Source organism: Puma concolor, chromosome D2 (genome assembly GCF_028749965.1).
Source record: "Puma concolor isolate L17-30 chromosome D2, mPumCon1.1.hap2, whole genome shotgun sequence".
Classification (NCBI taxonomy): Eukaryota; Metazoa; Chordata; class Mammalia; order Carnivora; family Felidae; genus Puma; species Puma concolor.
Window position 1 is genome coordinate 12,306,630 of NC_141677.1, and position 24,954 is coordinate 12,331,583.

The 24,954-nt window shown below is 45.6% G+C and overlaps 1 protein-coding gene across 7 annotated transcripts in view; it reads right to left on the reverse strand.

Annotated features, from left to right (window-relative positions):
- Nucleotides 1-20,659: 20,659 nt before the first annotated feature.
- EDARADD (EDAR associated via death domain) overlaps nucleotides 20,660-24,954 on the reverse strand; it is a 94,085-nt gene continuing 89,790 nt past the window's right edge. For all 7 annotated transcript variants that reach the window (XM_086679606.1, XM_086679602.1, XM_086679604.1 and 4 more), the window contains one exon: nucleotides 20,660-21,374. In XM_086679606.1, the coding sequence (XP_086535732.1) occupies nucleotides 20,992-21,374 (383 nt within the window). In that variant the 3' untranslated portion in view covers nucleotides 20,660-20,991. The remainder of the gene's footprint in view (nucleotides 21,375-24,954) is intronic.

The following is a 24,954-nucleotide window of genomic DNA, read 5'->3' on the forward strand; positions in this document are numbered from 1 at the left end:
AGGATGGGGAGCCTGGGTGGCTCATTGGTTAGACATCTGACTTCAGCTCAGGTCATGATCTTACAGTTTGTGGGTTCAAGCCCCGCATCCAGCTCTGTGCTGACAGCTAGAAGCCTGGAGCCTGCTTCAGATTCTCTCTCTCTCTGCCCCTCCCCCACTTGCTCTCTCTCTCTCTCTCTCTCTCTCTCAAAAATAAGCATTAAAAAAATAATAAAATAAAATAAAATATAGGAAGGGTCAGGGCGCCTGGGTGGCGCAGTCGGTTAAGCGTCCGACTTCAGCCAGGTGACGATCTCGCGGTCCGTGAGTTCGAGCCCCGCGTCAGGCTCTGGGCTGATGGCTCAGAGCCTGGAGCCTGTTTCTGATTCTGTGTCTCCCTCTCTCTCTGCCCCTCCCCCGTTCATGCTCTGTCTCTCTCTGTCCCAAAAAAATAAATAAACGTTGAAAAAAAATTTAAAAAAAATAAAATAAAATATAGGAAGGGTGAAAAGTTTGGTAAAGTGGGAGAAGGGCAATCATGAAATGGGAAGTATTTCCTACTTCTAGTTTGTGGAGCCAGTTTGATGCCCCAGTGCAGGTACTTCCTCAGGCAGGTCAATGTTCTGAAAGGGTACAATTGGTGGTTGCTGATTCTTAGCTGAGGACCACAAGCAAAGTCGTCATCTATGCCCGGACGTACGCATATCCCATTTGGAAGGTGGGTGGCCCATGTGAAGTTAGGTGAGATTCTTCATGAAATGGAGAGTAACAAAGCCTACATGTGGAGTCGTGAGGACGAAACAGGGTAGTGTGTGTGAACTGCTCACACACATCACCCTATGTGAGCAAACACAAGCAGATGTCGTCTTCTGCGTTGGCATTCATTCTTATGGTACCATTATTTTGGTGGTAAACTTATCATTGATAATAAGAATAAGGGATGAAGGTATTTGTTGCAAGTTTGCAACATACCGTTATCATTCCAGTTATACCACTGGGTTGCAATGACCTGCTTCCTTATCTGTCTTCATTCCTGGACTCGTTGGCCCTTTGAGGTGAAGACTGTCGGTCGTCAATTGTATTCCCAGATAGATATCAGAGGATCTGACCACAGTAAGTGATCAGGAAATGTTTGTTGGGGTGCCTGGGTGGCTCAGTCGGTTAAGTGTCTGACTCCTGATTTTGGCTCACGTCATGATCTCGTGGTTCATGAGATCAAGCCCCAAGTCAGTCTCTGCACTGACAGCAAGGACCCTGCTTGGTATTCTCTCTCTCTCTCTCTCTCTTTGTTCCTCCCCCGCTCACACACACTCTCTCTCTCTAAAAACAAACTTTAAAAATTTTTTTAAATAAAAGGAAATATTTGTTGCCTGAATTAATGTGGTTTCTCCTATTAGTATGTATTTAACATTAAAACTAGAAACAGAAATCATCTAAAAGAGGTGGAAGCCGTTAGTCCAAATCTCTCACTCCAGAAAAGTAGCTCTTACTTGATCTTTTCACTTCAGAGACAGACACTTGGAGGAAAAAGCAGTCCTTGTCATTTATTTCTCTTTGGCAAAGAAAAATGGGCTAAATAATTGTTTTTATTCGTGCTGTTGCCCACATGGGCCATCACAAAGCTCTGGTTGAGTGTTTACTTGGGCCTGAGATGCACCATTTCCCTAAGGGGCTCAATGAAAACAAATTATTGTCCTGACCAAGGGAAAGAAAAGCTTAGCAAGCAAAGGGAGACTTCTACAAAAAAAATGTTTGAGAATTAATTTCCTCATGTTGAAGTAAGTGTATTTTATTGAACTGGAAGCTATTACTGTTTCTACAGCTGTAAAATTGGTCTCCTGACAAATTCCAGAAACCCTCTTATTCTAAAATTATGTGTATGCTTAATTACATGCATACCATATGCATACTATAGTGGCCAATTTTCATTTTCAGCAGCTCCTTTTTTATTCAAGCATTATTTTCACGATGATGTAGCTAATAGTAATGCATCAAAGGCAGAGAAATAATTTCAATTGGCTGAAATGTTTCCTCATCACAAACTTGTTTCTCTTTGGCTCAAGTCTAATTTCTTTTAGATCTTTTTTTTCTGTGTGTGTCTAATTTTTTCCCTAGTTGTATATACAAAATCTTCACAAGAAAATAAAGTTCTGATTCACCGGAGCTTTAACAAATTTGGTGAATCATGGGGGCACCTGGGTGGCTCAGTCAATTAAGCCTCCAACTTCAGCTCAGGTCATGATTTCGCGGTTGGTGGGTTCGAGCCCCGTGTCAGCATCTGTGCTGACAGCTCAGAGCCTGGAGCCTGCTTCGGATTCTGTGTCTCCCTCTCTTTCTGTTTCTCCCCTGCTCACATTCTGTCTCTCTCTCTCTCTCAAAAATAAAAAAAAAAATTTTTTTAATTTTTAAAAAAATGAATTTGGGGAGCATGCAGAATGTGTATGTGACAGTAAAAAGCCGCAGCCATGGACATCTATGTTGCACAAACGTTTCCAGGAGCAGACTCTGGCCTTTTAAATCTGTATAATTAGGCAAGAAAGCATCTGGGTTTGTCAACCACAAACACTCAGGAGCCCTGTGCTCCTCATGTTATCTGCAGATCATCACCCTTCTCATATGTGGAGCAGGTTCGTTGGAAAACTGTTGGATTCCGACCTCACTGTTGGGAAAATCTGTGTGGGACCCTGAGGGGTGGGGGGCTTTTAGGAGAAGGAGTCATGAAAATAATTACCCAGGAAAGTTAGCACAGGAGCTGGAATTTGAGACCATCAGCTCACCTTACTTCTTATTCTTCCTTACCTATCATTTAATAACCAGCCACATTATTAACATACCCATTGTATAGACACCGGGGACATAGATGTATAATAAGAGTCACTACTCAGAATCAGAGCCATTCAAAGTGTGAATACTGTCAAAATTCGGCATGCCGTGAGGTTTGGTCCTGAGCGCTGCACCTCATGGCACAGAGACTAGGCCTGCCTTAGCACCTTCAAGGAGAAGAGGCCATACGTGATAAAGAAGCTGGCCTGTTTCCAGGAACAGAGCCGTCTGCTTGTATGGGGCCCCGCGTCAAGTTACAAGGACAATTTGACCTTTAGCACTTCAGGTGGTGAATGTGTTTGTGAAACTACAGCAGTTACTCTTAATGGTCAGATCATTCTAGAAAACGCACATGAAAGAGCACACCTTAAGAGAGTCAGCCCGATACCCCTTGAGAGTTTTTCAAGAATGAACCCTTGAGATTTGGGAGGTGGAACTGGCCATGATCACTAGTTCAGGCCTTTAAAGCTAGATTCACTTAGAAACTGATTTTTTTTTTTTTTTTTTTTTTAGTGTTTATTTTTGACACAGAGAGAGACAGAGCATGAGTGGGGGAGGGTCAGAGAGAGAGGGAGACATAGAATCCAAAGCAGGCTCCAGGCTCTGAGCTGTCAACACAGAGCCCGATGTGGGGCTTGAACTCACGGACTGCGAAATCATGACCTGAGCCGAAGTTGGATGCTTAACCGACTGAGCCACCCAGGCGCCCTGAAACTAAATATTTTAAAAGAGGTGAAGACAATCTAATTACAAATCTAATACGATCCCAAATGCCCCGATGCTTTCTTTCTATAAAATCTCCCCATCCCTCAGTGACAAGCTTTAGAAAGAAAGGAAATAGAGTGATTTTTATCACAAAACCTGATGGTGGGGCAGACTGCAGGCCAGGATTGACTCCCATCAGCAGGATGAAGGGGCACAGTGGAGTTGAGAGACTGACTGGCACATTTAAAATTTTTTAAGTTTATTTATTTTGAGAGACAGAAAGAGCAGAGGAGGGGGAGAGAGAGAGAGAGAGAGAGAGAGAGAGAGAATCCCAGGCAGTCTCCACACAGTCAACATGGAACCCGATGCAGGGCTCGAACTCACCAACTCTGAGATCATGACCTGAACCAAACCCGAGAGTGGGACACTTAATGGACTGAGCCACCCAGGTGTCCCCTGACTGGCACATTTAAAGAGAGCGCTTAACCAGTTCTGAGGGCCTGGGATCAGCCAGCACTGTCCTCTGTGTGGTATTAACACCCCGAGTGCTAGATATAACGGTACAGGAGTTTCCTCTGTTAATTGCCTGTCGTGAAAAATAAGCCCACGGACCCAATCAAAGGAGGGATGCGGGAACTCCCAGCACAACGAAGCGAGCCTTTAATCAACCTTCTTGCAAGAGTGGGTGTCTGATGGGGCAGTTACCCAAGACAATTTATCTCCTAGCATGCAAGCCCCTCCCCTGGTTCCTCATTGGCTGAGAACTACAAATGTTACGGCCTTAACCCTGAAATCGCTATGCCCACGTAAGGCAAAAAGCAGCCTGACCGGAACAAATGTGCATTCCCTGAGGTGAGGCAGGGACTTCAGTTCTTTGGCGCAGGCTCATTGCAAAGCCTTGAAAATAAGCCCCCCAAGTGGAGGTGGGGGGGCACTTCGAAGAACCAGGAAATGAAGTGTCCAAGGGTTTGGGACTCCACTGTGGGGAGGGGTGGGTGTTCGGATTTATTTCCAATAGGTTGTAAACCTACCGTTAACTAGACAGCACAGCTTTTATTTGGTGTTTCTGGAAATGAATCATTTCCCTTACTTCTCGCACTATGCACCACAGAGATGAACAGAATCCCAGCTTCCCAGCCACCTTTCCAGGCCTCACCCCAACACTGGCAGGCTTCCTTCTAGCATGCCACTCTGCGGTGAAGTAGCGTGTTGCTTTAAGAGACAGAAGACTCAACCCGGTTGACACTTCAGATCTATGTGCCACCACAACTTCCTCTGCGGATGTGTGTCTTTAAGTCAAGACACGTCTGTGTGGGATCTTAGCTCTTTGAAAATGATCCATATCTGGAGGCTGTTAGGCGAAAATTGTAATTTCGGGTTTTTTAAGATTCTTAATTGGCCATCTCTGCTAGAATTACAAAGTTGCACAGCTCGTAAAATTCATCAAGGAATTCGTCCTCTGTAGGTAGTTTTTTTCCCCCCAAGCTAGTGCAGTAGATAACTTATATCCACATACTTATCACTTCCTTCTTGTCCATCTAAACACATAGGCAAGATTACACAATGAATGTGTGTGCATAGGAAAATAATTATTTACCCAGTCCTAACACAAAGTTTTACGGCAAGGAGGCCTTAACAACCAGGGAGGTGTTTATTTAATTCGCTATCACAGCAGACACATAGTCAAACCAATCTGGTAGGGGCATATCATGTCCAAATATTTAAGATAAATTCTGGCTGTTTGGTTTAGAAGTCTGGGCTTTGCCAGCGGAACGCCCTGCCAAGACATGCAGCAAGCCTAGCAAATGACCGGCTGCATCCTACACACTAGTATACCCGAAAGCTCTGTGGCATCCTCTAAAAAGCACGAGATTTCTCTCCCACTTTCGTTCATGATTATGCCAACCTCAAAATGTAACGTGTTAGTTCATCAGAGGAAACTTCAGGGCCTGGCCTGAGGATCTTGATTTTTCACATCAATTTGCATCCTGAGTTTTTGTGTGGCTCCTACCTGCTCCCCCGTTTCATTGAGCACCGTTAGCCTGTGGCCTCTATGCTCATGAACACACACACTTCTTAGAGAATTTGGTTGGGGGCCACTGACGCAAAGACATTTACTCACAATGTACACTTCTGTCCCTGAGGCCTGAGTGAACCTTTAGCCATGTTTTTATTTTGTATTTTATTATTTTTTTATTAAAAAAATTTTTTTTACATTTATTTATTTTTGAGAGACAGAGAGAGACAGAGCATGAGCAGGAGAGGGGCAGAAAGAGAGGGAGACACAGAATCTGAAGCAGGCTCCAGGCTCTGAGCTGTCAGCACAGAGCCCAACGTGGGGCTCGAACCCACAAACCATGAGATCATGACCTGAGCCGAAGTTGGACGCTTAACCGACTGAGCCATCTAGGCGCCCCTGTATTTTATTTATTTTTAAAATGTTTATTTATTTTGAGAGAGAGAGCAAGAGTGCCTGAGCAGGGGAGGGGCAGATCGAGAGGGAGAGAGGGAGAATCCAAAGTAGGCTTCACGTATAGTACAGAGCCCGATGTCGGGCTCGATCTCACAACCGTGAGGTCATGACTTGAGCTGAAATCAAGAGTCAGATGCTTAACCGACTGAGCCATCCAGGTGCCCCCAGACATTTTTAATCTTGGGTAAGTTTTTTATTTCATTTAAACAGAAAGTCCAAGGGCTACTTTCTCTTAGAAAGAGGTTTGTATAGTCATTTTTGTTGTTGTTGTCTTAAATGAAATCATCTTTACATTTTTAGTACAAAGTCAGTAGGTTGTTATAGAAACAATGTATAAACTAGAAGAACGCTAACATACCTGTAAGTTACACATACCCAGGGCAACCACAGAGAATGAACATCTTCATATGCCAATAAAGATGCTTTTTCTGCAACATCATCGTTTACGTGCAAAACTCCACGAATTAATCCAGTTTACAGAGGGTTTTTTTTGTTTGTTTTTTTCTTTGTTTTTTTTTTAAGTCATCCTTTAGAATAATCTAGGTCATGGGGCACCTGAGTGGTTTAGATGGTTAAGCGTCTGACTTCAGCTCAGGTCATGAACTTGCGATTTCATTAGTTCAAGCTCTGCATAGGGCTCTGTGCTGACACAGCTCAGAGCCTGGAGCCTGCTTCGGATTCTGTGTTCTCTCCCTCTCTCTGTTCCTCCCCCGCTTGCACTCTGTCTCTCTCTCTCTCAAAAATAAAGATTACTTTTTTTTTTTAAATAATCTAGGTCTTGTAAATATTTAATCAACTTTCTCATCTGTGTAGTGTAGGACTAATGTGGTTTGAGAAAAATCAGGTAATCAGGGAAGTACTTAAGGGTCCCTAAAACCAATTCCTGATGGCCTCCACACAAGTCCTACACCCCTAGTTACTAGAGGTGTGTGCGAAAAACAAGAGAAGTGAAATTATAGACATTCCAGGAATCTTATGACTTCCCTGTGGTAGTCATTTCTGACTGTGTGTTTCTTCACTTCCTATCCCGAGGTTGTTTTGAAAGCATAGCTGACTGGTGCAGCCCAGAGCCTCTGGGACCAGACTCCTGCGTGGGAATCTGGATTCCGTCACCCGCTAGTACTGTGACCTGAAGCAAGTGACTTAGCCATTCTGTGCCTCAGGCTTCTCAGCCATAAAATGGAGTTAAGAAGGGTCCTTACCTCCTAGGGCTGTGAGGACTGAATGAGTTAACATATGTAACATATGTAAACAGGTGGTAAATGCCGTGTGAGTACGTTTGCTGTTATTACTTTGCAAACTTCTGGAAATCCCACATGCCTCTTGGTTCGGATATGGCTTTTGTCATATTTAGGTGTCACAGAGGTACCCCCCCCCCAATTTCTCTCATAGCAACAGAAAATAAGGATAGGTTATACCTTCATTCAACATTTATCATATTTTAGTATATGTGCTGCCGAAGCGAGCACAACATTTATCATATTTTAACTAGGTCTTTCCTTGCAAAATGAGATAGCGTTAAGAGAGCAACACAGATGGAAGTGGCAGGAAGCGGGGATGTTTTCTGACTCGAATCCTACGACACAGGCAACTGCTGTCCCCGCCAGTTATGGGGATTTAGAAGGAGTGTCCAGGCCACTATCAAGAATGGGCACCAGAGTCTCCAAGGTAAGGGAGGGTCTTAGAATTAAATACTCTTGGCATTGAACCTTACTTGATGTTCGGCATAAGTATCTCTTCATCCTTGTGCTAGTCATACGGAGAATGAAAATACAACTGCAGATAAGTGGGTCTTAGAATTAGTTGGTTATCTGACAGTGTGATCAAGGGTGCACTCTTACAAGCCCAACTAAAACATGGCGATATAGAGCTGCCATTCAGGTTTCCTGACTTGGTCAGAGCTAAGAAGAGCGTTCCTGCTTTCATTCAAACTTATAAAACCCTCCTTTTCCAACTAAAGTGTTTTTATTGTACACAGTTGGGGGTGTAACTTTTTAAAAACTAAGTAAGTCAAGCTGCTGTGAACATGTGTATTCAGGCTTCTGTGTGGATAAGGCCTTTGGGTAAGTACCAAGGAATGTGATTTCTGGATCACATGGTAAACGTATGTTTAGTTTTGTAAAGAAATTTCCATACTGTCTTCCAAAATGTTTGAATGGTTTTGTATTCCCTCCAGCAAGGAAGGAGAGTTCCTGTGGCTCCCCATCCTTGCCAGCATCTGGTGTTGTCAGTGTTCTGGATTTTGGTCATTCTAACAGGGGTGTAACGGTATCCTGTTTTAATTTGCCATACCCTGATGACATATGATGTGGAGCATCCTTTTTTTTTAAGTTTATTATTTGTTTTTGAGAAAGAAAGTGTGAGTGGAGGAGGGGCAGAGAGAGAGGAAAGAGAATTTCATTGTCAGTGCAGAGCCTGATGTGGGCTCGAACCCACGAACTGTGAGATCGTAACCTGAGCCGAAGTCGACACTTAACCACTTAACCAACTGAGCCACCCGGGCACGCCATTTTTTTATCTGCTGATTTGTTTCTTTTCTTTTTATTGAGGTATAATTGACATATAATATTATATTAGTTTCCAGTATATGACATAATGATTCAATATATGTATATAGTGTGAAATGATCACCACGGTAAGTCTGGTCAACATTCACCACGACACATAGATACAAAAATTTTGTGTGTGTAGTGAGAACTTTTAAGATCAACTCTCTTAGCAACTTTCACATATGCAACGTTGCTAACTATCGCCACCATATTGTACATCGTATCCCCGTGACTTTTGACCCGCTTCACCCATTTTGGCCTGTCCCCCACCTCCTGTCTCTGGCAACCACGTATCTGTTTCTCTGTATCTATGGGCTTGGTTTTTTTGTTTGTTTTGTTTTCAGATTCCACATATAAGTGAGATTACACGGTATTTGTCTCTCTCTGTCTGACTTATTTCACTTAGCACAACGTCCTCAAGGCCCATCCATGTGGATCCAGCCTTGATGATCTTCCAGGTGACTCTCTGCCCCCAAGCCCTCCATAATTTTTAAAAAAATGTATTAAAATAATTTCTAAACATTTATTAGACACTTGATTTCCTAAAAGTATTCCAGTTTCGGTCAAGCATATTGACATGCTCTGATGGCTAATTTTTTTGTGTCCACTTGAGTGGGCCAGGGGGTGTTCAGACATTTGTCAAACATTATCCTAAGTATGTCTGTAATCATGTTTTTGGATGACAGTAACATTTGAATTTGTAAACTGATCAAGAAGATTGCCCTCCCCCATGTGGGTGGGCCTCACCCAGTCAGTTGAAGGCCTCCCCCGGGACTCCCAATGACCGATGGCCTTGGGCAGGGGCTTGTCTTCTCCTGCCTTTACATTTAAACTGAAATTCCGCTCTTCTCGGGTCTTGAGCCTGCCAGCTTTCAGACTGGAATGTAACGTGATCAGCTTTCCCGGGTCTCTTGCTTGTCAACTCACACTGCAGATCTTGGGATGTGTCAGCCTCCAGAACCGCCTGAGCCAATTCCTTAGAATAAATCTTTTCATGGATGTATATACACACCCTATTGGTTCCGTTTTGAAAATCCCTGGGCACGGGGTCAGAAGGGCAGGGCCACGTCTACCTGGGTCCTCGGGGTCTGGCACGGTGTTCGCACAATAGCATTATTTGCCGAATGAATGAAACTTTCAGAAACTTCCAAGTGAATGCCCGCCTCCATTTGAAAGCTTTCTAATTAAATATTCAAATGTTAACTTGGAGCAAAAGATCATCTTCATAGTTTCCATGCTTGTTAAGAGCTAAGTTGTCTTTGCCAAGAACAGATAAAACGATGTCCATTGTATTATTTTTTTTTTTCCTGAGTGGTGTGTAAAAGGACTTTTTATTTTCATGAATAGAAGTAAAAAATAGATCCGTCAAGGACCTGAACAGAATGTTACTTCTGAGTTACCATATTGCTTCGAGACAAACATACATCATGTCCCTGGAAAGAGTGGAAACAGTTTCATTTGCTTACAGGGACAGGTATTTGATCTGGCTGGGGGAAGGGAGGGGAGGGGGGAGTGCAGGGGCAGCAAATAAAGGAGGTTAAGCAGGGTAGTGATCTGACTCGGAGTGGTGAGGCATAAAGGGAAACCTTATCAGACGGTTGATATTTCCTAAAAGTATTCCAGTTTCGGTCAAACATATTGGCATACTGTGATGGCTAATTTTTTCTGTCCACTTGACTGGGCCATGGGGTGCTCAGACATTTGTCAAACATTATCCCAAGCGTGTCTGTAATCGTGCAGGGGGGTGGTGGGAGACAAGTTATGATGACAGCAATAAGCCAGACAATAGCAGATGAGGCCATGGGCTGGTCTGGGCGGTAGGGACCGAGGCAAGACCGATAGAACTGGTGGTCACCAGGATGTGGTCATGAAGGAGGGCAATGCCAAGCTTGACTTCCTGGTTTCTTACTGGGGTAAACGGCTCTCTTCTCTGAGATAGGTTGTGGAGGGGGAAGAACAGATATTGGGCATGAAGTGATGTCTGCCATTTTTGATGTGTTATATTTGAGGCCCCTGGGACTTGTTCAACAGACAGTTGCATACACGTATAGGAGGCAAAGGGGGGTGGTCAGGGCTAGGAAATAGGATCATGGGGTTACCAGCACAGAGGTTGTAATCAAAGCCAGAGAGACTGGGCATAACATGAGAAGGGGCAGGGAAGGAAAAGTGCAACACTGACGACCCCCAACACTTAAGGAGACAGGTGAAGAAGAGGAAGCTACCAAGGAGAGGAGAAGGAAAAAATTCAGAGTAGAAAAGAATCAAGAGAGAATGGCATCTCAGAAGCCAAGGGAGGGAGGAAAGAAAGAAAAATTTCCCCAGCTTCTCACTTCTACCTGCAGACATGAGGCCCCCAGCACCCTCTGCGTCCTCTCCAACCAGAAATGGTTCCCCAGGAGTCCTTGGGGGCATCACATCTGTGTTTCTCTCCCATGGGATTCTTAGGCTTCTCTGGATAAGTCATTTCTCCCCTGGGCATGGTGGGCCCTTGTCCAGCCACATGGCTGTGGCTCCACAGTGGCCGGGGGTCTAAAACTGCAACTCCCCACTCTGCTATTCATGGTCTTGTTCTGCCATGGTCACCCTGAGCAGTCAGGGTGCCAAAGCTTCAGGGAAACCCGAGGCAGAGTGAGGGAGCATGGGCTCCTCCCCTTCGAGCCACAGTTACGTTGTTTGTTGGCAGGATCTCGAAATTTGGGGTATCCACTGGGGGAAGAGTCAAGAAACACCCACTGTAGTGTGCTGAAAACCCCTGCTTCCTTTCAGTGATATGTGTCGGTACCTTAGGAGTGTTTGGTTTTTTTTTTAAAGTTTATTTATTTATGTTGAGATAGAGAGCAAATGGGGGAGGCACAGAGGGAGAGGGAAAGAGAGAGAGAGAATCCCAAGCGGGCTCTGTGCTATGAGTGCAGAGCCTGAGGTGTGGCTCGAACTCACAGACCGTGAGATCATGGCCTGAGCTGAAATCAAGAGTCAGATGCTTAACCGACAGAGCCACCCAGGTGCCCCATACTTGGCTTCTTTTCTCAGAATGTGCTCTCTCCTGGGAGGCCCTTGCAAATATGACTTTGGGGAAAAGACCTGGCCAATTCCCCCAACATTTCCAGATCTGCCTAGCAGTAGCTGTTACGAGAATTCTTTCCCAGCAGCAACTTGGATCCCAAGCAACCATTCTCTGTTGGGTCTGTGGTGTCACTTTGCCAACAGATTTGAGCCTCCCAGTGGACCCTAGAGGCTAAGCATGAGCAAAATGAGCTCTTTTCTACATAAGGCTGTGGGTTGTTATGGATAAGTGGATACTGCAGTAGTTAGAAGGTCATTCTTCACCTCTGCCAGACACTTCAAAGAGTCAGACTTCAGCAAGTCACAGAACCCAATGGGAAATTAAGAGTTCCAGACCAAGGGATGCGGGGTTGGTCAGACGGTTGAGCATCTGACTCTTGATTTTGGCTCAAGTCATAATCTCTCAGTTTGTGAGATTGAGCCCCCCGTTGGGCTCTGAGCTGACAGCATGGGGCCTGCTTGAAATTCTCTCCTTCCTCTCTCTCTGCACCTGCCCCCCTCAAAATAAATACATAAACATTAAAAAAAAAAAAAAAAAAGAGTTGTAGACCAAAAGAGCAGACAACTCTTTCAAGAGGCTAGGCTGTGAAGGAAAGGAGACAGATGAGATGGGGGGGTAGCTATACACAATCATGAAGTTGAACTCCAAGGCCTTTTGTTTTGTTTTGTTTTCAGGTGGGAGAAATTCAAACGGAAGACAAATATCATTATCTTTTGTCTTTAATTTACACTCCCTTCTGTTTTGGGGGTCCAGTTGGTCCTCCTCCTCTGTTTACTGAGGCTGCACCAAACATACGACGATTTTCTGTAACTTGTACAAATCCAACGGTGACAGCCCTGATCACTTCGGCTCTTCTGTGTTTTGTTCTCTTCTGTTCCGGGAGACAGAGGGGCCGAGGCGCCATCAGGGTAAGGTGGTTGGGTGCATGGTGGCATTGGGAGCAGGGCCCCTGGCTGCACAGACCCCCTGAGGAGGAAGATCTTCAGCCCTGAGGCACATCGAGAGGAGAGCAAAGGAGAATGGAGCTCCAGGGTGCTTCTTGTCACCTTGCTGTCACTATGAAGAAGGATGACACTTTACCTGGTTAGGGGTCACAGAGCCCAGTCTTTACTGGCTGTCCTGTTTCCTTGGTTTCTGTTTTTACTTTTTTTTTTTTAACTTAAAAAATTTTTTTTAATGTTTATTTATTCTTGAGAGAGAGAGAGAGAGAGAGAGCATAAGCATGAGCAGGAGAGGGGCAGAGAGAGATGGGGACACAGAATCCAAAGCAGGCTCCAGGCTCCGAGCTGTCAGCACAGAACCCGGCACGGGACTCAAACTCAAGAGCCATGAGATCATGAGCCAAAGTCGGACGCTTAACCGGCTGACCCACCCAGCTCCCCCATTAACTTTATTTATTTTGAGAGAGGCAGAGACAGCATGAGTTGGGGAAGGGCAGAGAGAGAGGGAGTCCCAAGCAGGCTCTGTTCTGTCAGCTTGGAGCCCGATGCCAGGCTCAAACTCACGAGATTATGAGATAATGACCTGAGCCCAAACCAAGAGTTGGACGCTTAACTGACTGAGCCACCCAGACACCCCTGTTTTTACTTTTATATTTCATTTTATTATTTTTCAACGTTTATTTATTTTTGGGACAGAGAGAGACAGAGCATGAACGGGGGAGGGGCAGAGAGAGAGGGAGACACAGAATCAGAAACAGGCTCCAGGCTCTGAGCCATCAGCCCAGAGCCCGACGCGGGGCTCGAACTCACGGACCGCAAGATCGTGACCTGGCTGAAGTCGGACGCTCAACCGACTGCGCCACCCAGGCGCCCCCATTTTATTATTTAAAAAATAAATTTTTGGGGCGCCTGGGTGGCGCAGTCGGTTGAGCGTCCGACTTCAGCCAGGTCACGATCTCGCGGTCCGTGAGTTCGAGCCCCGCGTCGGGCTCTGGGCTGATGGCTCAGAGCCTGGAGCCTGTTTCTGATTCTGTGTCTCCCTCTCTCTCTGCCCCTCCCCCGTTCATGCTCTGTCTCTCTCTGTCCCAAAAATAAATAAACGTTGAAAAAAAAAATTAAAAAAAAAAAAATAAAAAAAAAAAATAAATTTTTATTTGAGAACGTTACATTTGTTTCAGGCACGCAGCCAGCTTCTTGCTCGCCTTCCCGCCTCCTGCCTTCTCCCTGCCCCTTCCCCCCTCCAGCACCAGGCCCCTGCCTCTCAGCGGGCAGCTGGCCTTTCTGCCTCACGTTCTCCTGTGGGGACAGCACCGATTATTTTTTAAGCTCTTTTTCTCCCCCACTTGGGGTACAATTTACCCAACACGAAATTCACCATATCAACCATTTTAAAATGCCCAATTCAGCGGCTTTTAGTGTATTCACAAAGTTGTATGCCTGTCACCGCTACCTAAATTCCACAACATTTTTGTTTTGACCTTGTAAGCCCACGAGAGGGACGGGATGGGGGTGAACGTCATCAAAATGAACAAGAGTTCCAGTGTCCAGAGGCATCCACGATTCGGGAAGCGAATCTCCTCATTTTGTATTTTCTACTTATAATAATGTATTTCTATTTCCTCCTCACAGGCCATGTGATCATAAAGACAGGCTTCGCTTTACTTAGTGTCTTTCATTTATTTATCCACTAGCTCCATTTCACTCCTTCAGCATATTTAGAACCTCTCCTAGCCCAGTGAGTACTGATGACCCAGAGGTGAATGCACAAGCAAGGCTCCTGTCCTGGGGGGGTCTGCTGCCTCGCAGGACGACCCTGCAATCAAGGGGTTACGTTCGTGGTTTGTGCTGTGGAGGTAAATGAGGTAAATGACAGGAAGACAGCCAAGTCTGGGAGTCAGGTGCAGTTTCCCTGAGCTAATGGTGTTGTGCCTCCGAGCTGTCAGCACAGAGCCCAACACGGGGGCCTGAACTCGGGGCACCCAGGGGCCCCTTTATTTTTTAAATATTTTATTTATTTTTGAAAGAGAGAGTGATCACAGGAGGGGTAGAAAGAGGGAGACAGAAGATCCCAAGCAGGCTCCACACTGTCAGTACAGAGCCCAACATGGGGCTCAAACTCACAAACCGTGAGATCACGACCTGAGCCAAGACCAAGAGTCCAACGCTTGACTGATGGAGCCACCTAGGCACCCCAGGACACATTTTAGAAACTCACAAGTTTTCTGACTGATGACTGACCAACAGATCACATCAATTACTGATTGTGTTGGAATCTCCATAAAAGCACCAAGTAGGGATAGTGGTTGACATCAATCTCTAATTTTGTAGTACCCATTATTATAGTCAAAATAATCTTTAGTTATTTATAAGACAAATACAAAATCATACAAGAGATCAAAATGAGGGTGGCCTAAAAAGCATGCCATTAAGGTATATAAATCGAGTATCCCCAAAATTCAGTAGTTTAAAAGCATTGCCTTTATCAGCTGACGACGCGTCCTCCCGGAAGCCTCTGAAGGCATGCCTCAAAGGAATGGCCAGCTGTCACAGGACACAGAAGGGCACGGCTCAGCTTGGGGAGCCGTGAGAAGCTACCCTTTTTTACATTCCCAAAGGGGTTAATAACCATTTCATCTCGAGTTGCACTGTTGACTGCTTTGATCACTTCAGTTGAAGGGTGGTGTTCGTTTCTACAGGCATACTCAGCGAAGCACAGCCCCAGGAGGACAGACGACAGGCCGCCCTCTGCTGTGGGCGTCCAGGTGGTGAGTTCCCCAGCTGCGGCACCCACCCGTCCAAGGCTCCAGCCGGGGCCGCGCGTGGTGTGGCCCCACGGCTACAGGCTTCTCTATAAATGTTTTCTTTTTTTTTAAGTTTTTATTTATTTATTTTGAGAGAGACTGAGACAGCGTGAGTGGGGAGGAGCAGAGAGAGGGAGGGAGAGTTGCAAGCAGGCTCCACCCTGCCAGCACAGAGCCCGACTCGGGGCTCGACCCCACGAACTGTGAGATCATGATCTGAGCCACTGTGAGATCATGATCTGAGCCGAAATCAAGAGTCGGAAGATCAACCAACTGAGCCACCCAGGGACCCCAACACAGGCGTCTCTAGACCCCGAAGAAGCAAGACTTGCTCTCATCCATTTACACCCAAGTGTACAGGGCTCGGAAGTGGAGTGTGAATTCGCAAGCAAGAAATCATGCAACAAACTGGGTGAACGTTTCTCCTCACTTCTTGGGGCGGATGTAGTCATATATGTTTCGGTTACAATGTTTCGGAGGGAACAATTTTTTAACACTAGTAGGCCCAGAGTGTCATTACATACGGAAGATGATTCAACAAACTGCATCTGCATGTGCAAGGGAGAAAGGAAGCAGATATTAGCTCACGGCTGGGAGGGAGAAGGCCATGGGCACAGCGAGGAAATCGGACTTGAGAAATGAGGCACTAGCTCTAAAATCAGCAACACAAAGAGCAGAGACACGGCCCCAAAGGAGAGGAAGATTGTATTGTATTTATTTTTTAATATATATTTTTAATGTTTATTTATTTTTGAGGGAGAGAAAGATAGAGCATGAGCAGGGGAGGGGCAGAGAGAGGGGGAGACACAGAATCCAAAGCAGGCGCCAGGCTCCGAGCTGTCAGCACAGAGCCCGACACAGGGCCTGAACTCACAAACTGTGAGATCGTGACCTGAGCCAAAATCTGATGCTTAACTGACTGAGCCACCCAGGCACTCCGAGAGGAAGATTTTAGAACAGGAAGGGCAGAAGCAGAAAATATTATAAGGAGGATGGTCTTGGGTCAAGACTAAATGAAACATTTATTGATTTAAGAAAGAAAGAAAATCTGCTAGACCTTAGTTATTAATATTGTATTTAAAAGGATCTATTTTTTATACTATAAATTATAAAGGACTCACAAGTAGCTAACTGTAAATCTACATGGAGGAAAGGTCTTACTGACAATTCCCAGACCGTGGAACTGTTATTAGAACAGACTGGTCACATACGGGACCTGAATGACAGGGCTATGTGACAATGGACATCTTCGGGCCACTGGACCCTCATCTCAAATATGCTGGCCTCATTCTGCTTATGTCAATTTGTAAAGTAACTGCACTCTTCCTATCTTTTATCGGGGGCTACGTATAAGGGTTCTAACATAACACCAATAATGAATACAAGGTTGGTTCTAGGCTGTTCTGAGGAAGGCAGCCAAACCAGAAAGGATGTGTGTGCAGATTCTATGCTCCAGCAGAGGGCAGTCCCACACAAAAATCACTCTCCAGGAAAAACTGACGTCTGTTACTGCAAATTTCCCATGTTACTGAGTAAATGTTATTCAGCGTCACCACAATGGGCGACTTGTCCATACGGGGTATCCTGAAATATCGGTGGGCAATCCTGGCAAACAACTGAAGCCCTAACCATTTTAAATCTTAAAAATTTTAAGGAAAGCGTGCCTATGTGAGCCTCCTTTTCCACAAGCCTTCCTCTGGGTCTATGTGTCTCGGGCGTGTGTGGTGTTTATCGTGACTTTGCCTCCCTCTCTCTCATGCGGTGATTTTCTACGCAAGCAAATAAAATTGGTTCGTAACATAAAGCCTCGCTCCGTAACACTATCGGACGACCATCTCCTGGAACTTAGCTAAAGTGATTTCATCTTCCCAGTAGCAAAAGGACCTTATTATAAGCAGTTTCGTTTCTAACGCGGTCAACTTAACCTAGATCCTTAGGAGCAGCGTGAGAAAAACTCTCCGGTGTAATGAACTTGCGTTTTAAGCTATTTGATCAAAATTAATCAGAAAGTGCTTTACTTCTTTTCCACTCTCTCTTTTGTGGAGTCTCGGCATATTTACGCTGTTCTATTTATTTGCTGAAAATTAACTTGAAAAATTTTTTGGCTTATTAGGCAGTGGAGTTCTGGTTCTCTTTCAGTTGAGAATTCCTCTTTGATATGTCTGTATGGAAGAGAGAGAAAAGCTGTCCTACCTTTAATCAAAGTCTAGGGGCTGAATGAACTTGACTTGAAAAAAACCTTTTAGTTAAATTTCTCTCTGCTAATATCATACTTCTAATAACTAAAACTTTTCGTGAACTCAAATGCCACCTGATACAGATGTTGAGGATGGGCAAATCATGGTAAATTCAAATTCAAACAGCACGTGTCCATCAACTCCCCCGCACACAAAAATCCTGTCCACCCTAGCACTGCCCCCATGCAGTTACAAACAGGAATTTTAAGCCTTCGTAGCCAGTGGTGGAAATTACTAGCAATCAGGACTTTGGACATAATGATGCCAAAAGGAGAGATAAGGGCGTGATACCCTGTGCTCACACTGTTTTCCTGGAAGTCCTGACTTTGACCATAAAGGAACACACTCAGCCCTGCCCACACCTGAATCACCTAAATTCCGTCTTAACATTTTTTTAAATAAATGTGTGTCAAATTAACGTTTTCCCTATTTTTAAATGTTTATTTACAATCTCATTTTTGACAGAGAGTGAAAGAGAGATAGCGAGCACAAGCGGGAGAGGGGCAAAGAGAGGGAGACACAGAATCGGAAGCAGGCTCGCAGCTCTGAGCTGTCAGCCCAGAGCCTGACACGGGGCTCCAACTCACTAGCCATAACATCCTGACCTGAGCCAAGGTTGGACGCTTAACCGACTGAGCCACCCAGGTGCCCGTTAATGTTTCTGATCCAACTCACAGGTAAACTCAGCTGACATTTACAAACAACAGCCATGTTCAAGATACGACGATGAGTTCAAAGTCTGTTTTGAGATTGAGATTCTGAGTTTGGCATAGGTGGATCTTGAGAAACTTAACAGAAGACCATGGGGGGGGGGAGGGGAAGGGGGAAGAAAAGTTACAGAGAGGGAGGGAGGCAAACCATAAGAGACTCTTGGATACTGAGAACAAACTGGGGGTTGATGGGGGGTGGGGGAGAGGGGAAAGTGGGTGATGGGCATTGAGGAGTGCACCTGTGGGGATGAGCACTGGGTGTTGTATGGAAACCAATTTGACAACAAATTATATTTAAAAAGAGGGGCGCCTGGGTGGCGCAGTCGGTTAGGCGTCCGACTTCAGCCAGGCACAATCTCGCGGTCCGTGAGTTCGAGCCCCGCGTCAGGCTCTGGGCTGATGGCTCGGAGCCTGGAGCCTGTTTCCGATTCTGTGTCTCCCTCTCTCTCTGCCCCTCGCCCGTTCATGCTCTGTCTCTCTCTGTCCCAAAAATAAATAAACGTTGAAAAAAAAAATAAATAAAAAAAAAAAAAAAAGAAATTTTGAGTTTGAAATCGGAATCATGTCCAAAAGTAGTGCCAACAGGGACCATTCCCAAGCCAGCTTACGAAAAACTTTTAATTCAGAAATTTGTGAGATACAAAACTGACGGTTCTAAAGAACCTAATCACCACGTGTAACAAGTGTTTGCATGGGAAAAATTTTCACCATTCTCCAGATTTAACATCTGGGATATCAGCAGCTTAATTTTTTTTAAATGTTTGTTTATTTTTGAGAGAGTGAGAGAAAGAGAGAGAACTGGCACGGAGGGGCAGAGGCGGGGTGGACAGAGGATCCAAAGCAGGCTCCGTGCTGACAGCAGTGAGCCCGATGTGGGGCTCGAACTCATGAATCATGAGATCCTGACCTGAGCCAACAGATGCTCAACCGACTGAGCCACCCAGGCGGCCCAAACTTAAATTTTTTTGTGAAATTTGCAGCTGTGACCCTACTGAATGGAAATTTAGAAGGCCACATCCCCCAGCTACTGCTCCAAGCCACCGAGGGTGGTATGTGATGTGCCACGGGTTTCAATAAAGCGGAGTATTTACAATCACGGGGTGACGGGGAAGACCAGGGAAGATGGAGGGAGGGCGCCTTGGTGGGGGTGTTGTTATTCCAATCCTCTCCTCCACCAGGTTGCCCTTTCTTCTGGCGCTGTACCTCTCTCTTGTGTCACCGGGGGTGGAGGGAGTCTCTGGGAATAAGGGAACCTTCCCATCCTCCCACTGTGGGAACGATGGCTGGGGTTGGGGGTGGAGGACCACCTGCTCTTTTCTGTCTCCATTTGGAGACAGTGGAGACCTAGAGGGGGGAGGGGGGAGGGGGGAGGGGGGAGGGGGAAGATGGCAGGAGGGAAAGGGCTTTTTCCTCCCATCTTTCCAGCAGCAAACCCTTCCATCAACCACACTTCACCTCCCCCTAAAACCATCTAAGAACATCAGATATTCTTTGGAACCGATTTTTCATTCGGTTTGAAATCTTTTAAAAGTTGGATTTTAATGCCGATCTCCTGCCCCAGCGTCAGCGTGAAAGATTCCCCATTCTTGGCTAAACCTCTGTGTAGTGTTTGTTCGTGACCCCTGTATCCAGCTGGGACAGTAGGTACTAGAAGTGGTTACATTCCAACGTTGGGCCTGGTGAGTTTTGTTTCTTAACGAAGCTTGATCTCATGGGTGAAAACACTCAGCCTTACACAAAAGATGGAAAAGTACATATTAAGTTAATTTTTAAAAAGTCTTGGGTAACAAAGGGCATTCTGTGTGCTCTCTTTGTGAAACACTTTCCTAAGGTCCTTATTCTCCCTCCTGATTCCTGACTCTTTCCTCCCCAAACCACTATTTTTTATTTCTTGCAAAAATACTTGAGCAGATGACATTTTTGACAGTGCACGGATGACAAAAGCATTTGAATAAAAAAGATGGCACGTGTGGTCTGAAGGCATGGCCCCATAATACCAATATCCTGCTACTTCACCTAAGTACAGTAAAACCTTGGATTGCGAGTAACTCGTTCTGCTAGTGTACTGCAAGACGAGCAAACGCTTCTAATAAATTTTAACTCGATAAACGAGCGATGTCTTGCCATACGAGTCGTACGTGACGCTGAATGTCACATGGTCACAACTGAGCCAATGGTTCTTGAAATTCGCTTTGACAGACAAGTGCTTTGGATTACAAGCATGTTTCCGGCACGAATTATACTCGCAAACCAAGGTTTTAATGTCCCTTATGTTTCTTCTAAGCTGTGGGCATCCCATCCAGCATGAAGGATCCTATGGATGATGATCAACTGGGGCCATCAACAATCTTAGTTCTTATTTCAATCTTCCACAGTATTTAAGGGAGAGGATAATTTTATTTTCATCATGGCATGAGTCCATTCTGATTGTAGTCTTTGGCCCTGGTCCCTATGTGAGTCTACAAAGTATTTTTCCCAATTCCAGGTTCAAATGTTAAATTAAAACAGATGTGCAAAACTAAACAAACAAAAATCCACCACCAAAACACAACCTACCCCTCCAAAAAAAAAAACCCACCAGCTTTGGGGAAAACCAATGTCCACTGTCATGTGTCCTCATCCTAAACCCTTAAGAAAGAACAGATCCACATTCCTCCTTAACCTGTGGCTGTTTCAATGTCCAAAGAGGCCAGCGGGAAGCAGAGAGGTCTAGAAGTTCCTGGGGTGGTCTCCACGCCCCCTCTTGGGCCACTCCTCATCCACCCACCTGTGCAGGACCTTCTCCACGTCGGCCCTGTGGTAGAGCCTGCAGAGCTCCATCAGCTGGCCCACTGGCCTCTGACTGTTCCGGAGCAAGAACTCCAAGGTGGGGCTCTGAGGCCTCTGCTCCAGGAAACACAGTTCGTCATAGGGCATGCCCCATTTGCTTGCAAAATTCCTCCAGTTTTTTACTGTCGGGTGATACGGATCCAGCTTTATCCTGATGACGTCTAGTAAGTCCTGATCATTGAGTAAGTCACTTATGGTGGGGGCCCGGAGCGAGCAGGCGGGACAAGTGCAGTCCTCCTTGCAGGACTCGCCTCTGCTTATATCTGCAGAAACAAACAACACGGTCCCCACGTCAGCAAGGCAGCGAGCGCACGCGTCCATCTCCTCGGTCCTTTATTCTCCTGCTCGAGTGCCAACAGCACTGGTGTAGATACCACACACTGTATCTTACAGAGGGATGTTTCAGAATACTCATTTCTGTAGACCCCCACAACAAATGTGTTTAAAAAAAATTTTTTTTAATGTTTATTTCTGAGAGAGAGAGAGAGAGACAGAGTATAAGCAGGGGAGGGGCAGAGAGAGGGAGGGAGACACAAAATCTAAAGCAGGATCCAGGCTCTGAGCTGTCAGTGCAGAGCCCGACACAGGGCTCAAACCCACGAACCCCGAGATCATTCCCTGAGCCGAAGTCAGACGCTTAACTGACTGAGCCACCCAGGCGCCCCAACAAATGTGGTGTTCTTGACAACCAAAGGTGGGTTGCTTTGCTGGATGCACTAGTAAGATTTTATACAGTCGATTTCCCTTTCTTTTGGAGACTCCCTGTGTCTTACATTGTGCATTTGTGACAGTGTGGACCAAAATCTGGGATCCGAGGAGCAAGGCTCTCTCTGTAGGCAGGTCACCAGCGGGAGTCAGACTCTGTCCCGTGAGTAAACCAGCCCATACTTGCCTGTACCTCAACCCTTACCCTTTCCAAGCTACAAGTCAGCCCTGACAGCTCTTTAATGCCAAACACACAGCACATTAGGGTATAAAGGATTGTGCAATGTTTTAAAAGGCCTTTAAACACACACACACACACACACACACACACACCACTGAAAACTGGAATATCCACCCCATATGCATATTTGAAACGGAGTGATAATTGATAATGCCAGAAAACGTACTTTTCAGATTTACGGCCACCTTATCATCGCTTTGCCTTTATCTGTGTTTTCTTCACCCACGGGGCTGCCTTTGAAGCGGAGCCAACAGCCTGAGGTGTGCACAGGGGGCTGGATGAACAGGAGGCTTTTGAGCTGAGCCTCACCAAGAAGGGCACAGCCCCAGCCCAGAGGAAGGGCAACATTCTTCCATCAGTCATCTTTAGCTCACTTTAATACTAGGAAGCATGTTAGGAGGGGGAGGAAGGGGTAGAGAAGTCCTTTACAATAAAGTCGCAAGTGGGTTTGCACAACATGGTAACCTAAGTGACTTAAATTCTACATCAGCACTAGGTCTCCTGGCTCCTTCTGCCTAGGGATTTTCACTTTTTTTTTTTTTTTTTTTTTAATGCTTATTTATTTTTGAGAGAAGAGAGCGAGCGAGCAGGGGAGGGGCAGAGACAGAGAGGGAGACACAGAATCTGAAGCAGGCTCCCGGCACCGTGCTGTCGGCACAGAGCCCGATGCGGGGCTTGAACTCACGGACCCTGAGATCGTGACCTGAGCTGAAGTTGACACTTAACCAACTAAGCTCCTCAGGCGCCCCACGGATTTTAATAGCTACACTATGCTAGAGATCTCTAGCTTGGAAAATTCTGGGAGGTTATAATGACCTTTACTACACTGAGCCCTGGACTTCCCGATTTAGGAAAGTAAGGAATTTGGAAAAAAGGGCGTCACTTTGGTGATCGTTGGGAACGATCTGGTGGCAAATACAAATGACAACAAGGACCATGAAGATTACGCTCATGCTCTTTGACCTGTTAACATAATTTCTGGGAATAAGAGATAATCTAGATTATGTATGACAATCTTTAATTACAGTCTTATCCTTATTATCCACTGTTTAAACAAATGTCAAAGAGAAGGGGCTCGTGAAACAAATTGTTGTACAACTTGACGGAATATTAGTTAAGTAACTATGAACACTGTGAGTAAACCAGTAAAACCCAGAGAATGCTTGTGCTATAATGTTAAATGAAAAATGCAAGATGCAAGATGTAAGATGTGTGTGTACTCTATGTTAGAACTATGTGAAAACTCTATGTTACTATTACTCTGGAAGGAAATGTACAAGAATAGTAACAGTCATTATCTTAATTCGGTAGGATTACGCTTCTGTTTTCCAAACTTTCTCCAGCGGTTGTGTTGTTTCTGTGATAACCAGCACAGCCTATCACATGAACACGCAGGTCCCCACTTGACTTTGAAGGTCACCTGGACCCCTCCTGCTGCTTCTAATGCCCCCCTTCACCCCGGCCCCCCCTTAGATACGGCTGCTTCTGGAACTGATCCCAATGCTCCTTTGTCCCTTTGGACACTGTATATGGCACGGCAGGCTGCATCCTCCCGGAAGGTTCCTTCTGACAGCGCAGGCCCAACACCCCCATGTCCCCGCTGCATCCTTTCCCCTGGCGTCTGACACGCTGAGATCTCCGCCTGTCTCACTGCTGAGTCCTTGAGAGTGACAAGAAGGTGCTCTGGTACTGTTCTTAGCACTAAGCTCTCCCCGTCCACACTCCCTCCCTTCGGTCCCCTCCCCCACCCCCAACACCCCCCACCGGGCGCTCCTGCTGTAATGGAAGGCCCCTTCTTTTTGCATCTGCCGGACCCAGCATAGCCCTTAGCATACAGCAAACGCTTAAGCACTGTTTGCTGAGTGAGTGAATGCATGAGTGCATAACTGCTCTTTTGCACCCCAGAACTGACCACTGGAAAGCCCCTCTTGATGTCTAGATGAATCTCCAACTCAGGGCAGACGATACAGTAACTTCCCCCCAACCCCATGCACCAAAAGGACTCTGCCTCCCCTATTTACACTGGCAGTTTCCTGGTGTCCTTGCAGACTTTTTCATTGTATCCAACCAGTTACCACGTCCCAGCCTCTACTGGAAACTCTCCATGCTACAATTCCTGTCTTATTTCCTTTTTAAAAAATTTTTGTTTAATGTTTATTTTTGAGAAAGAGAGAGAGAGAGAAAGAGAGAGACAGAGAGCAAGCAGGGGAGGGGCAGAGAGAGAGGGAGACAGAATCTGAAGCAGGCTCCAGGCTCCGAGCTGTCAAAACAGAGTCCGACGTGGGGCTCAAACTCACGAATTGTGAGATCATGACCTGAGCCGAAGTGGGACGCTTAACCAACTGAGCCACCCAGGTGCCCCTTATTTCCCATGACTTCCTTAAATATAACCTGTGCTCTAGACAGGCTGGACTGCTCTGTTCCCTGAACTTCATCCGTCCTATAAAACCGACCTCAGATTAATTAAAAGAAAGACTAACATCAATTTGGTGTAGAAAATTTGGAAATTGTATACCATTATAGGTTTTGTATAAACTACTCACCATTTAGGGTTTTCACAAATTCTCATGACAATGAGGAACAATTTGATGCAGACCTTTGCATATATACTTTTGGCCACATCTTTATTCACCTTCCCAGTAATGGGATTATTAGGCTCAAAAGTATGAGCATTCCACAGCTGACAATGCATGAGCCCAAAACTGCTTTCCCGAAATAACGGTGGTTACAAATTTATACTCCAATCAGGGAACAGCGATGGGGTTCATCTCACTTGACCTTTGTCAGCACCAAGTAAAAAAAAAAAAAGGTTTGTCAATTTCTTTTTTTTCTTTTAATGTTCATTTCTCAGAGAGAGACACAGAGTACAGGCGGGGGAGGGGCAGAGAGAGAGGGAG